This window comes from Platalea leucorodia (genome assembly GCF_965183815.1).
Source record: "Platalea leucorodia genome assembly, chromosome: 2".
In the NCBI taxonomy this organism is placed as follows: domain Eukaryota; kingdom Metazoa; phylum Chordata; class Aves; order Pelecaniformes; family Threskiornithidae; genus Platalea; species Platalea leucorodia.
The window spans coordinates 93,780,933-93,796,670 of NC_138824.1; the positions used below are offsets into that span (position 1 = coordinate 93,780,933).

The 15,738-nt window shown below is 40.9% G+C and overlaps 1 protein-coding gene across 1 annotated transcript; it reads left to right on the plus strand.

The window, feature by feature from the left end:
• Positions 1–2,110: 2,110 nt before the first annotated feature.
• Positions 2,111–15,344, plus strand: ATP6AP2 (ATPase H+ transporting accessory protein 2; the record flags this gene model as incomplete). Its single annotated transcript, XM_082304293.1, is given in 10 exon segments — positions 2,111–2,224; positions 2,227–2,371; positions 4,697–4,827; positions 7,162–7,290; positions 9,711–9,806; positions 10,005–10,142; positions 10,461–10,514; positions 11,968–12,117; positions 13,258–13,374; positions 14,241–15,344. Coding segments are annotated over 10 exon segments (1,269 nt in total). The 3' UTR covers positions 14,436–15,344.
• Positions 15,345–15,738: the final 394 nt, after the last annotated feature.

Consider the following 15,738-nt stretch of genomic DNA (forward strand, 5'->3'; position numbering starts at 1 on the left):
TCCAGAACCCATGGGCATACACATTGCAATATCATTGTTAGCTTACAAGATAGCATTTTTTTAATATCAACCTGCCTTGCTCAGTGCACAAAACAGGCTGGGCTCATTGAAAAAAGCAATCATTCAATATCTTTGTTGTTCAGTGATCCAGGCCTTGTCTCCTGTATGCTCTTCTAATCCTGTTCCAAAGGCAGAAGAGCCCACAAGGAAACAAATATTTTGATCATACTCTTTGCTACACTATCCAGGTAATCTCACAAACATTTATTTGCATTTATTTTACAAAAGCTGTTATGTGGTGCTGGTTTTGCGATGCACAATACAGAGTAAAGAATAAGTGAGTATTAATTTGAAGTGCTCATAACTTGCCCAGCTGCTGAATTTGAGAGTACTCTACACATTTGGCAGGCTTTTCATATTCAAAGCATAGTTTCCACCTGACAACAGTGGAGCAGTAGCTCCTCTCCATTTATGCAAATCATCTCACAGACAAGGAAGAGACTATTATTGCCACCTATGAAAAGCTGGGTTTAAGTGATTTGCCCATTGTCATACACTATCATGTGGCAGATGCAGGGATATAACTTTATTCTCTTAAATACTGTTCAACTGTTGTACACACACTTCCGTTTTACTACCTGCCATTCCCCAACTCATTCACTGATTCTCCTAGACACAGCCCCTTTTTTTGTACAGAAATGTTGCTCAGGCAGATTTTCAAAGTATCATCATCTCTGTAGTTGGCTAGAATTTCTAAATACATAGCAGAATAGCTCTGGTCAGATAGCTGTATGGCCAGTACTCTCTGGCATGTTCAGCACATAAAGACAGTCTCACCATGTGGATGTGACACAGTTGCTGTGTTCCAGCAAAGCAGATAAAATACTCCCCAGCACTGCTGGATTTCCTGTGAACATACACACATCGCTTTCTGAGGAATCCAGGAGAGAAATAAGGCAGTCTTACTTACAGGATGATCTCCACAATGAAACGGAGGTCTTAACCTCCTACACTAAACGACAATTCACGCTCAAAACCCAGTTTTGTCTGCCTCAACTTGCAGAGAGTCTCACACCCAAGCCTAATAGTGTACAAAGACCCCAAGAAACACTCACAACTTGGTTGTTCGTGGCCTGTTACTGGAATACTAGACATACACTGAACAGCACACACCCACCTGCCTGGTTCTCTTACAAGCAAGAACAGCTGAAGTGAGATGAGCACGGCTGGGGCAGCAAGGGCGTACATTACCGTAACTGTTCTCAACAGCAAACCTTCAGGGAAGCAGGCAGGAAGCTTCCAGGCAAACACTTCATCTCAGCCCCTCTCCTTCACCAGCTTAATAAACCCTCACCAGCTTAATGGACCCAGTCAAGATCTTGAAGGCAGCTTCCCTCATAAATATCCAAACCACAAACTATATGGAGGTGCCCAACTTACAGATTCAGCTCCTTTGCTTGCCTTTCAGGGGTGAAGTGCTGAGGCAGCTGACAGGCACAAACACACAAACTTAATTATTTCAAACCCCACTGAAGACAGACACAAAAAAGAAAACCTTGTCCTCCCCTTTGTGCCTCCTCAGGTACACCAGGCACACTGCCAGAGGGGTATGCGGGAAGAACTGGGACACCCAGCACTGTGGGCGAGGGCCTGGGCGAGAGCCGGGGCCTCACGGCCGAGGCCTCACCGCCAGACGTCCCAACGCGACACAGGTGCGAAAAGGGTGGAGCAGGCGCCCTTGCTCTCTGAATGGTGCATTTAACTGTCAATCATAGCTCCTTCCCTCCCCCCGCGCCAAGGCTGCCCGATCCAACCGCGCCGCCGTCGAGCGCCACGGCGGTCGTACTGAGGAGCGGTGGGAGGGGCAAGGCCCCGATCCCTCGCCCTCCAATTGGCCGAATCAGCCGTCAACTCATTCCGACGAAGCTCCGCCTCCTCACCGCTCCCCTCTGAATTTACGGGGAGGGGAGGAAAACAGTGCAGAGATCTCTCAGGATCTGATTGGCCAAGTTGAAACGCCACTCAAGCTAAGACTCCGCCCTCCGGGCGGGAGAGCGTCTCAGCTGATCGGTCAGCCCCGTGACCGGGTGGGGGTGGGCTTCACTGGCGAATGGTCAGTTCCGTCCGTCACTCCTGCAGAGTCCCGCCCAGCCGCCCTGAATCTCTCCTGCCGATTGGCCGCGGTGGTTGTCCGTCAGCGCTCCCTCGCGGGCGGTGGCGCTCGTCGTTCTCCGTCCGACGGTGCGGCCCGGCGTCTTCCCGGCGGCGTCTGGCAGCGCGGCGGCCGGCAGCGCGGCGGGCATGGGGCGGCGCGGCGGGGCTCCCTGGGCCCTGGAGGTGGCGGTGCTGGTGACATCGGCTTGTCTGGCCGGTGAGCGAGCCGGGTCGAGCCAGTCGTGGGGGAGCGCGGGCCTGGCCAGCTGCCGCGCGGGGCGGGGCGGGCAGGGCCGCGTAGCCGCTGCGGAGGGACGTTGCGGGGGTGGGTGGGGGGGTGCGCCTGTGCCCCCACCAGCTACGTTACCGTGTACGAATTTTCACATTTTACCGAGCTTTTATGATGGCGGGAGGCTCTCTGTCATTCGTTGTGACTCAGGCGTGTCAGCTGCACTTAAGGCCTCCAGGCCCCGTAACTGGTTTAGGCTCGGTATACCTTAGTGCTTCAGCCCAGGCTCACAAAGGCTTTTGAGAGCTGAAGCTCTCCTGAGGCGCGACTTCGGTAAGGTAGAAGTTTGGTTAAGTTTCCTGTAGGTGGGTGGGTAACAGTACGCTGGGTGAGTTGCATCTCAGAATTTGCTCTGTAGGGCTGACTGAATACAGGGCCCCGTGGGGTGTCGTGGTCAAGCAATTACAGCAGGTGTGAGGCTTGTGCTCCCAAGTTCAAATTTGGTGTTGCTCATTGAGACCTTGAACAACCCTAGCAAGGCAAACTTGGTTAAAAAGGGCAATGCTCTAATTTTATCCACCTAAGCAACCTTGCCCCAAGTAAGCCAACTTGTCCTAAATAACACGTGCGACTGTCTTATAGCCTTGTGGAAAATTAAAGCAACGTGTGAAATCCTACAGATTGAGCAAAAACGTTTAGCAATTGTGTAAAGTCCTTCTTAAGCAAATCGGTCTGGAAGCATTTCTGTTCTTCCAAATATGGGTTGATACACCATTAAAATTGAGAGCAGGCCATCCAGCGAACACATACCAATTTAAAACAAAAAGCACCTGAATGTGCTCCATATGCATCTGTTGGTTTGGCCTGTTTCCTTCCTTTTGCCACCCTTCCCCACCCTGCATCGTAGTACTTTGTTCCTTTAGAATGTTTATCATAATACAGCTCAGATTTACTGTCAACATTTGTATGCATGATCATGATCCAGGCTTTAAAACAGCATCTTCAAGGTCAAATTGGCTAAATTAATGGTAGGGAAGATTGTAACTGCACAACACATCAGTTTGCTATTGCATTATTTTTGTAAATAGCCTTTAAATTTGCAGATGCCCTGGAAAACTATTTTATGTAGCTGCTTGGATTGGTAACTAATTTTCAGTGATCATATGAGTAAATACTTCTTTTTTTTTTTTTTTTTTCTTCTTTTTTTAGAAGGTTATCTTATGTAATTTTGGAGTATGTAGTCAGACTGATTACATAATTAGAACTTAAACTTAGATGGTCTGTGATTATTTATTGTTCTCCTACTTGATTTTCTCCAGTCTTAAATTAGTTTTCTGGTAGAAACATGCACAGATTGCTCATTGGGGGGCATATGTCTGAAGTTTTGCGTTGTGCACGTTCCTGCTTATATACACCAAATATGTTTTAGAACTTATTTAGATAAATGTTTATGTACACAGTATTGCGGTTATGCTTAAATGACTTTAAAATAGGAAGCTAGACTGAAATAAGCCCATCTCTTATTTCATGGAGTCCTCTCTGACTTTATTACACAACAAATACTGTCATCATAATACAGATTAGAAATAATGCTTTTAGTCAACTTTGCTTTTCAAGGTAATGGGGAAAAGAGGGAAGGGGGGATCACAAATAAGTGAAAACCCAGCATGAGAAGTATTACAGATTGTGGCTTCACACAGTCAGCTTAGGTCCAGTACCGTATCTGAGGAAGAAAAACGTCTCACAACGTCACGTGATTGAGAAGGTAGAGCAGAGACACCGGAGCTGTTCTGCAGAAGCCAGATTGTTCCTGGCAGTGCTCTGTTTAAGCCAGCACTGACTCTGCTGATCCTCCTGGCTCTGGGTTCAGTGGCTCAGGCTGTTGTCTGCATGAAAAGAGGTGTTATGCCAAGCAGTCCTGGAAGCAAACAGAGCCATGTTGGTGTGTAGCTGCTTGTGAACTAACAGGATTTTGGAGTCTGCCCGGCTCTACTGAGAGTTAGCTTTACCAGGTCTGAACTGTAACACCGCTCACAGCCTGCTAGTGAGTAGGCAGAAGTGTACTGTGCTGTGGCTTGAATAGTTGTCCTGCTTTTGTTAATGTGGATTTGTCCATCCTTAGTCATCGCTGTATAGAAACCTTATTTTGTATTCCAGAGCATTAAAACAATCAGTTCTCATTACTTGCGTTACATAAATTGATAGGTATGAGAGGGAGGAATAAGGAATCTTATTAAGCTCTAATACGCTCTTTTTCTATGATGTAAGGGAAAGATTGTCAAAACTCTGACAGCCTTTTTTGTTTGTTTTTAGGTGTATACGGTGATGAATTTAGTGTCTTACGATCACCTCAGTCAGTTGTTTTTCGAGATGGAAGTTGGCCCATTCCTGGTGAGCGGATCCCAGATGTAGCTGCATTATCCATGGGCTTTTCTGTTGAAGAGGTATGTTTCAGGTCTTGATTTTGAAATGCCTCTCAAACTACAGACCCACTTACTTAAGACGCAAATCTTCCTGTCATGTGCTGGAATATATAAAATATCATCCTGTTTGTCTGGAGGAATGCATGACTTGTCAAAGCATGGTTTCCAAGCATAGAGCTATATCAGTCATATGAGCAGCAAAAGGCTGTACTCTCCGGCTAATTTGAATCATCAGCTACAGAAGGAAGCAAGCCTGTGGAGTCTTTACTGTGATGTTCTTCAGTTCCTCTGAGACCCAACTACATGCTGTATCCCCCCATCCATAGTCACATACTGAGGATCTGTGGAAACCACTGTCATTTCTTGCCTGTGAGCTATATCTGTAGGACTCTGCTCTTGGGTACTCTGAAGACTGTGAGAAATGGCTTGGCTAGGCAGGCATTTTGTCAGGTCAGCAAGCTTGTCTGCTGAGCGTAGTTAATAAGAAAAATAAACCCAATAGTTAGGAAGTAATCCAAAGACTTGAAAACCTAATTTGTGGTAGTGTTTCCCAAATCAGGTTTTTGAACATAGCTTTAGTGATGTTTAAAGTGGAGCACGTGAGTAGGAGCCCTTGCATTGATTCCATCTTGCCTACTGAATTTTTTGCGGGGCTTCAGCAGGGATGAGTGGCTGTTGAAGCGGTACGGAAAAGCTTAATAGCAAGATGTCTCTCACAGTGTCCATATACGGCCAGATACCGAAAGCTACAAGGTGGGATATTCTCAAAGTGCTGGTGAGGGGGGCTGGTTCCCATTTCTTCCATACTGCAGCTAAGCAAGAGGTCTGATAAGTCTGGTTTGAATGCAGGTCTGTTTAGCCTGTGTTCCGGAATTTGTCTGAAAATACCTTGCTGTCAATTAATTATGGTTTTTTTTTTGTCATTAAACTAGTAACAGAAATTCTTATGAGTAGTATTCCTAAGAAGTATATTTTGATTATTTTATCAAGAAAAAACAATACACCAGATGGTATCGTGTGCATTGCATGTAAAGACACCCAGCAAAACAGTGGGTTTTGGCCCATTTTGAACATGTGACTTTTGGCATACTGGTCCTCTGGAGGTATAAGATGGTTATCATGGAAGAAAAAGTGTTTCAGTACTTGCTCTGTGCCTTTACCAAAGTTTGGAATTCATTTGCTGTGATGTGTCTGTAGCATCCTTTAGAAATAGTTCTCTATTAGTATTATTTCAAATCCTAGAAGCAGGCAGGGAAGGAAGTGTTTAAATTACTCTATTCAGTTAAGCCCTGAAACTGAAAGTTATCAGCATTGTCACCAAGGCAGAAATCAGCATGTATGCAGCTTCCAACCCTGGTATGGAGAATATTGCAGGCCCCAAACACTCATTTTGCAGTTTACATCAAGGCTGCAGTCTAGGAACATAAACTGACAGTGCAGTAGGTGCACTGTAGAGAATTTAGAATTCTTACTGCATTACATTGGGGATTCTCAAAAACGGTCATTCAGTATTCCTCCCTTGTTAAGGCAAGACAAAACTGAACCCCTTTTTTGTCCCTGATGATGCTTTAAAAGGTTTTTCTTTTGTTTCTTTGAGGTGATAGAGATCATAATGTCAATAACATTTAATTCTAAAATCCAAATAAATTGGTTTCATAAAACTTAAACAAGCAGTTATGTCTTTTATACAAATGGAGAAATCTGTTTGAATACATTCCAAATAGATGAATCTGTATTTTGTGCCTGAATAAACCAGCCAGGTAACCTTCACTGTGCTCTTACCGATACATAACTGTAGTGAGCTACTAAGGAATGTTTTTATGTTTATATGCAAATATGCAAGTTTTCAATTAGTAGGCTGTTGGTGTGTTGGTATGTTGACACTACCCTCCCTTCCCCCCCCCCCCCCCCATTTCTTTCTGGTACTGAAAATATCAAAATGTTAGTGTTTTATTGTGCCTAAACCTATTTCTGTGGTGTTTTGCAAAAGGGTTTGGCGTTTTTGTTTTGTTTTTTAATTCAGCCTTCACTTATTAAATGCAGACTATGATATTTCTAATTTAATTATGGGAAATAACTCTTGATATATCCAACATGTATAATGCTTTCTCAGCGTAGACTTTGCTATGAAGTTGCTGGCAGCTTTTAAACTAACAGTTTCTTCCTGGTTAACTTGAGACAAAATTATTCAAGATGAAAGCATTCTAATATTAACTTACTTCCTCATGAAATTTCCAGTAGGCTGTCCTGCACAGAGATATTAACAAGATAGTAAGTTATTTTGCTGTGGTGGGGGGGAGGGCTCCTCTCTTTGTCCCTATAAAATACAAGGGTTTTTTTACTATTTTGTAATAGGACCTTTCCTGGCCTGGGCTTGCAGTGGGTGATCTGTTTCACAGACCACGAGCTACTGTGCTGGTAACGGTGAAGGGAGTAGACAAGCTGGCGTTGCCTGCGAAAGGGATTTCTTACCCTATTGAGAATGTGAGTATCCGCATTTGGAACTGTGCGTGATTTCTGTGACTCTTGCGATCTCATGAGAAGCACATGACTCTACTGTAGTCCTTGACGTTCACTTATTTCTTACTTCACTTGAAGTTCACATATCCCCTGGAATGATGGATCAGGCTGTATAGCTAAATAATCCAGTCAGACTCCTGTACAAGGTGAGAGGCCTTTAAGATCGCCCAGGGCCTCCTGTGTTGAGTTCAGTAACTTGTTTGACTGAAGCATGTTCTCCTTGAAAGGCATCTGGTTTTAATATGTTTGTACCAAGAGGCAGAGAATCCACTGCTTCCCATGTTAACTTGTTGATTCATAGTCTTATTAACTTTTTTCTTCAGCTGAGTGTGTGTGGTAGCATTTTATATAATGTTGATTCTTTGAGGTACTGTATTGCCCTCTAAACAGTCCTTGAGTTTTCCTCAAGTACGTGACTGTGAAATACAGCACTTTGAGACACCATTCGATTATACTGTACCAAAAAGAAAACAACAAACGACATTACATTTACCTGTCACTGTCTGTCTTTGCTGAGACTCTTTTCTCACACTTGTCACAGCCTCACAGAATCGTTTAGGTTGGAAGGGACCCCAGGAAATCATCTAGCCCAACCCCCTGATTGAGCAGGCTGTCCAGGACTCTGTCGAGTTTTGAATATCTCCACAGATGGAGATTCCACAGCCTCTCTGGGCAACCTGTGCCACTATTTGACCACCCTTACAGTAAAAAACTCTGTTCTTGTGTTCAGATAGAATTTCCTGGTTTTAAATTTATGCCCATTGCCTCTTCCTGTGTCCTATGATTTTGTCCACGCAGCTCTTAACAGGAGTACAGTAACTTACAAAATATTGATAACTGTACAGTGTCTATTCCTCCTTTATAAATACGTTGTCTGCTTTAATCCATTTTGCTGGAGTATTGGACCAGTTCTTCATGCTGAGCTGTTGTTTTTCCAGCATGAACCACAAACCCTTTTCAAATAACTTGTTTTTCAGGTTATTTCTAGTTAGTTCATTCTGCTTCTGCCCATCTTGGAAAACTTTGTTTTGCATCGGTTTACCATGCATTTTGGCTCTGCAACTGCTGTGCTCCTATTAAGAATTATTATTTATCATTTTATTATTTCAGTCAAACTGTGGAATCATCAGTAACAGGGTTGAATAATGTTTTGTTTAATATTGACACTCTATTGCACACCCCAAGATGAGGTGATGATTTCACTATGAAATTACTTTTAGAGCTATCAGGTAGTCTTTTAATCTATTTTAAAATATCAACATTTAATTGGAATGTTTTGTGGCTTTACATTGAACTTGGGTCAAATTCAGCTTAACACAGATCTGCTTTCACATCAGCTTTCAAGCACAGCTCACTAGTTCAGGCACAGTTACATGCTGGCATTGCTGAAATGGTATCTGGACCAAAACTGATTTAGGATTTTCTACGCCTGACTGTGTAGGCCTTGCTAACTTGCAGAAACCTTAAATATACTTGAAGTCGTAAGTCATATTTGCACTTATAACTTTGATAAAACTCTGATGTGTACATAATGCATAGTTTCTTTATTTTCCATTAATAGGAATTAATATTCCTAAGCTTTTATTGTTTCAGTTAACTGCTGCCATGGCTTCAAATGAGCCGTCCCAAACGTATGTTGGCAAAGTACTGGTCCTCTGATATTCAAGAATAGTTTCAAATGATCATCACTGAGTCCATGTTCGGGACCGCTGGGTACAAATTATCCTAGCTTAGAGACTTACTAAAATATATTAGAAAAAAATACTTCTATGCTCTTTAACTAGTGAATGGAAATGTGCCGTGCCGTTCTGCTTCTTTTTAGATGAAACCCAGAAGTGTGTGTTTAGAAAAACTAACAGTTTTATTAGCTTGCCAGTAAAGGCACTATACTGTGCTAGGATTTCTCTTATTCTTAGTAATTTTTTATATGTTTCTCCTCTTTGGTGTTTCAGCAGTTGGTCTTTCTACTGGTATATTTTCATTCATCAGTTTTCTGTGGTTCATAACTTTCCATTTGCACTAAGATTGGTTTCCCCTTTTGTATTGCTTCTGTATTTGTTGGTCTTGCTTTACTGATAAACAAGGCTATACTCTTAGCTTAAGTAAGCCTCTTAATTACACAGTCATGGCCCCCTGGAGTTCTTGAAAATATATTGTGTCCACCATATATACAAATAAATTGTCTGTTCATAGATACACAGTTGATGTTCTGTTTTTCACATTGACTCCTATTATTTGTTATTATCACTTTGGAAATATTCATACTCTTTGCTCAAAAAGAGGTTGTCCTATTTTTCCAGACTTCTGTAGTTAAGCAAATTATCTACTTTTTATATTGTTACGCCCTGTTTTACCCAAAAATCTAACTAGACTTTGTCTTCCAGGCTGTTCCTTTCAGTCTGGACAGTGTTGCGAATGCTATTCATACTTTGTTTTCTGAGGAAACTCCTGTGGTCTTGCAGCTGGCTCCCAGTGAGGAAGTGAGTATTGCTTCACTTCTGATTCCAGATGTTCTAAATAGTAAACCTCTTTCCACTCGTGTGCCTGGAGCAAAACCAATTGATTATATGAAATGTTTTGCATTGGAGAGAGATTGCAAGTATGATCGAATATTAATGTGTGACTGGAAAAACTAAAAATGAACCTGTGTTGTTATTAAACAATGGCTGTTCCTGCAGAGAGTGTACATGGTGGGCAAGGCAAACTCTGTATTCGAAGATCTTTCTGTCACACTGCGCCAACTGCGAAACCGCTTATTCCAGGACAACTCTATTCTCAGCTCCCTTCCTCTCAACTCCCTGAGCAGAAACAATGAGGTAGGAAACTTTAATCAGTTGGAACTTTTACCATTTTTTCTAATATTCTTAGTTAGCTTGTGCTTTTCCCTTCCCCCCATCCCTTGCTTTCCCTAGGAGAGCCTACTCTTAATTTTTTCTAACTGAATTCTAAGAAGTAAGTGTTAAGTTATTTTTTAAGTAACTTTATTGAAAGAGTAGTTTCCTTCTAGCATGTTCTGATGCTGTAACAGACATAACCTGTAATAAAATACTGAGACTTGCAACAAAATGAAACTTCCTTAACTTTGGTTTCATCAAAGGAAATACCTGTCTCTCTCTTCCTGCCTCTTCCCCCAGGTTGACTTGCTTTTTCTGTCAGAACTACAAGTCCTACACGATATTGCAAGCCTGGTAAGATTTTTTTTTTTATTTTTTTTTTTGAAACTCTTTCCCCATCTTATGTCACAAACTTCAGAGATCTCATTTAAAGGTAGAGAAGCCATAGCCAGGATACTTGGCCAACAGTGATAGATATTCATGTGTGTCATCAGTTGGGTGCATCAGTTCAAACAATGCATTCTCAAGCTATTTGTGTCAGCCTTGCCACTGACGGAAGAAAATGAGAACCTTAATCATCTGTAGTTTCTTTTGTATTGTGTTTGGTGAGAACAGGGGGAATTCTGAGCTGCTATTTCTCCATACCCAAAGACACAGGAAGTACGCAATGAAGAATTTGCTGGGACTTTCCTTGTTTTCTTACTTGAGAAGTATAATGGTAGTTAAGAATGCGTTCTTTGCCCTGTCCGCCATTTTACTTTAAAATGTCACCATAACATTTTATCTGAAAAGAGTGGAGTGACTTTTGTAGTGTGAATAGTGGTGGTGGTAGAAATGTTCCAATAGAGGGGTGAGCTTTTAATTCTCATCTTTGTAAGCAAAAAGCTTCTTATGATCTTACTAAGAAGCTACTGTCTTCTTGCTCTGGTTTAGGGTTTGTTCTGGGGGTTGGTTTTTTTTGGTTTTGTGTTTTTGTTTTTGGTTGGTTTTTTTTTTTTTTTTTTTTTTTTTTTGTCCTTTAAGCTGCAGCCCTCAGCTACTTAAAGTGAAAGAAACAGTCATGAAAAACTTGGAAGTTCACATTAGGTGAAGGACTGGTGGACAGAAATGGGGCTCTTGAGGAAATGAGGTAGAACAAGTTGGTTTTTTTCTTGCAGGCTAGAAACGCTGTAGTTAAAGTAGATGGGAAGATAGGAACAGATTAAATTCCTTGCTTTCAGAGGCTGTTCTCTTGTGCAGGCAAATGTCAGTGCTGCAGTTTCACACATGTAGAAGTGCAAGAATATCACTACTTTCCTTTGAGATAATTTGGATTATACTGGTTGGATTTTATGACAATGGGATGATACTCCTTAAGTAAGCTACTTTTGTACATGGGCAACAGCAAGGTACCTACTCAGTTTTGCAAGGGCCAGCTTCAGTGGAGGGAATAGCAGTATCCAAGTATTGTAGTTATGTATTTTTTTTTTCTCCAAGTCTTATTTTTACGGCAATTACAGGACAAGGATTCTGATGTGAATAAGTATAATGTTTCTTTTTAGTAGAGCTCTATATTACGTGTATATAACCTCATGCTAGGGATAGATGCTACATGATGATCACCTGCTTTCTTCTGTAGAATAAGAAAAGAAACAATCGTGGACATCTTCTCGTTAAGTTGGCAAGAAATTTTACTTCCTAATCAATATGGAATATGACTGTGGAAAGTGAGGCTGGATTAGTCCCAGCAAACTGATTTTGTGAAATGTGTTTTTAAAGTAACCTGTGTATGAATTAATTTCTTTCTGCCCTCAATGGTGTGCTAAAGCTGTCTCGACACAAGCACTTAGCCAAAGATCACTCTCCGGACCTGTATTCTCTGGAACTGGCTGGTTTGGAAGAGGTTGGAAAACGATACGGGGAAGACTCTCAGCAGTTCAAGGATGCTTCTCAAATTCTTGTAGACTCTTTGCAAAAGGTACGCTTTCTACCTAATGAACAAAACTCACAGGAATACAAAGGAAATAATTTTTTGTGTTAGCTACAAGGGAGTTAGTTTATTGACTGTCTTCTGCTTTGAATTGTCACTTCATTAGTGATGGCTTGACTGATGCTTGTTTTTGTTGTTGTTTGGTTTTTAAAATGCAGTTGTTCAGTTATAAAATTGAATGTTACAATTTGTCACTCTGGAAAGTGTTGACATGATTCTACAATGTGTTAGTTATTTTCCGTAAAGCAGTAGGAATATATTGAAACCATATATCAACATGACTTGATACATTTGTTTTTCCTAAATAAATATCTTGCATTTAAAACCACCAGTATGTCTCACAAAAACTGGCTCTCCGAAAATGTGGAAATATCTTTACCACAGGGTACAGTGGTTCAGCTTCCCCTTGCCCACAAAGCTATATAAATCTAAATTTCCAGGCCTCTAAAATAACTGCTGTTTATCTATCAATATGCTCAAGAAAGTAATTCTTTAGCAGGTCTTATGTAATCATTAGATAAAATCTTTATTAAGACCAGTCACTTTTGAGAGTTTCAAAAGCAAGATGGAAAAGTGTAAAAGCATGAATTTACTAAGCCAAATGACTTTCTTTAAACATTACTCTCTGGCCTCTTTGCGCTTATGTATTTATATACAGCAAATATGTAAAATAAATAAATATGAAAAGAAATATATATTTATTTACAGCAAATATTTAAATACTAGGCATGCTAGTCTTTGGACCAGATTGAAACATTCATGTTCATAATTTCCCAGTGGAAGGCTGAGAACCTAAATATTTTGCTGAAACTGACAGACGTACAATTGGGAAACTATATGGTCATGGGCCTTTTGTAAAAAGGATGAAAGAACGTGTTTCGGCCCAGAAAGCAGTCATAAGGTACAGTCTGCTGAGCAGTGGTTAAGAGGTTTTAAAGAGATGTTGTAAACCAGGTGAAAGTTGGCACTTTTAGTGGAATTCTAAAATACTGTAAATTTTTACAACTTTCCATAAGCTTCTTATTCCTGAAGCTGACATCTTATGGTTTAGTACATCTTGCTAGCAAAACTCTGCTTGATTCCTGGCTACAGTGTAGGTTTTAAATTAAATCACTTTTGGTTTTCCAGTTTGCAGATGAGATGTTTAATCTGTATAGCGGGAATGCAGTAGTAGAAGTGGTGGCTGTAAAGACATTTAATTCTCCCTTCACGAGGAAGACTCGTTCCATTCTCCAGTCTTCACAGGTAGTAGATGCACATTTTTCTATGTATCATTTAATTAAAAGTGATCCAAACTGCATCACTTGAGCATTACTTTTTTTTTAAGGACTAGAATACTGACTGTGAGTTAGGCATGGGTGCAAAGAGGTCAGCTTACCTGTCTTGATCTTCACTTAATCATATAGTAATTTAGGTTGAAGAGGGCCTCTGGAGGTCATCTAGTCCAGCCTACTGTTCAAAGCAGGATTAATTTAGGACTTAGATCAGGCTGCTCAGGTCCTTGTCCAGCCCAGTTCTTGAAAAGTCCATGGCTGGAAGTCCCAGAGCCTCTCTGGACAGCTTGTTCTACAGTCTTAACCACTTTCACTGTGAAAACTTTTTCCCCTATGTCTTGTTAGAATTTGCATTTCTGCCGTTTTCTCCCAAGTACAGTAGTGCATGCAAGTCCTCCCTCATGGGTAGGGGAAAAATTGTTTTCTTGACTTGCTGCCTACACTCCAGGTGGAGCCCAGGATGCAGTTGCCCTTCGTCACTGCAGGGGCACACTGCTGACTCCTGTTCACCTTGTCCACCAGGACCTCCAGGTCCCTCTCTGCAGAGCTGCTGCCCAGCTGGTCAGTCCCCAGCCTGTGCTGTCACGTGGGGTTATTCTGGCCCAGGTGCGGGGCTTTGCGTTCGTCCTCATTGAATTTAGTGAGGCTCCTGTCAGCCCATTCCTTTGGATTCCATTGATGTCAGTCACATAATTTTGCATTTTGCGCCCTAGTATCAGAATTGTCTGGACAAAAATGCGTCTCTCCTATTCAGATTGCTCAGATTTTCGATGTAGTCGGAATGTGTTTTGTATGCAAGCTAACTTTAAAGTAATAAACTTATTTTCTTTATTACAGAGCGAAACAGAAAATCCATATAACCTCGCCTATCCGTATAACTACAACTACTCTGTCATCTTCAACATTATTCTGTGGATGATGATAGGTCTTGCTTTAGCTGTGATAGTTATCTCCTACAACCTCTGGAACATGGATCCTGGGTATGACAGCATTATTTATAGGATGACAAATCAGAAGATAAGAATGGATTGAACTACACTGTATTTCAGCACAAGGAAATGATGAAGAGTAAGGTCTCCTTTAAACTGTGTGGAAAACAAATATTCTGACATGGTTAATTGTGGAATTTTTTTAAAGGTGTATTTATTTCTAAGTTGGTTTTTTTTTTCCCCTCTCAAGCCTATTTTAAATGTTAGTAGTAGCACCAGATGGGAGTTAGAAATGGAAATCTGCTTGTTTAAAAAAAAAAAAAAAGAACAATCCCCAAACTGATTGTTATTAAAGTAACATCATTCCGTTTTTTCTATCATGTAACATGAGTTTTTGAAATGCCTTGTACTGCCTGTGACTGTGTGCAAAACAGATAAATTGAAATTATGATCGCAGCATGTTGTTTGAAACTTTTACACTGGAAGATTAGAAATTATAGCTAAATTGTTGTGTTGTATATTATGACCCAGTTGTAAATGTTTGATGTAAATATTTATAATGGCTGTATGTAACTTCAGAGAGGGTAGTAATTATTCTTTAGTAAAATACTAAATATAGAAATATTTCTACAAGACTACGATTCTAGTGGCACAAATGGCATTTTGATCTCATGTTGATGGCTAGGATGCAAGCTGTAGACAGAAGGATCCTTTGCCTGGAACTTTAATGATTTGGAGGTAAATAACACCCGTGTGGCTGGTCTGTACAGTGGGGGTCTATAAATATTGAAGTAGCACCAGTCCGATCATGGTCTAAGGTCATGTACAGTTGGAAGTTCCTATTATGATGCTTCATATTCCTTCCATTTGTGTTGATGTTGTTATAAAAAACCTAAATCAATTCTTTTTGATGATAAAAGTGGACCAACACTTGATTGAGATATACCTGGATTATAGTCCTGCTTCAACCATTCAATAAAACAAAGAACAGTTGTTCTGGAATGTATTTATTCTTTGTGGCTACTTCTATTTGGTATTAGTTCAGCTGAACAGAGTAGGTTCCAGCAGCCTCCTATATGTGACAGAGGGCCTGAGTCTGTAGCGGTTTCATTTTCACTGTCTTTCAGAAGCAAATGTTGGAAGATCACCTTGTATGGATTAATTTTCCTAAACCAAATAGTGAGTGTAGTTAGAACAAGCAGTTAATCACTGGTTTGAATCTTTTTTAGAGCTACCTACTTTTTAGAAACTCATTTGCTCTTGTGGTAAAAGGAATTTTTCCAGACTACAGCAACATGAATGGAAACTATTTTTCATCTTGTTGTCCTCTAATGTGCTTAACTTTCCCTATTGTTAGGAGAGATTTGTTCCACTTCCAGAAAAGATCTGCTCAGTGAATTAATTTG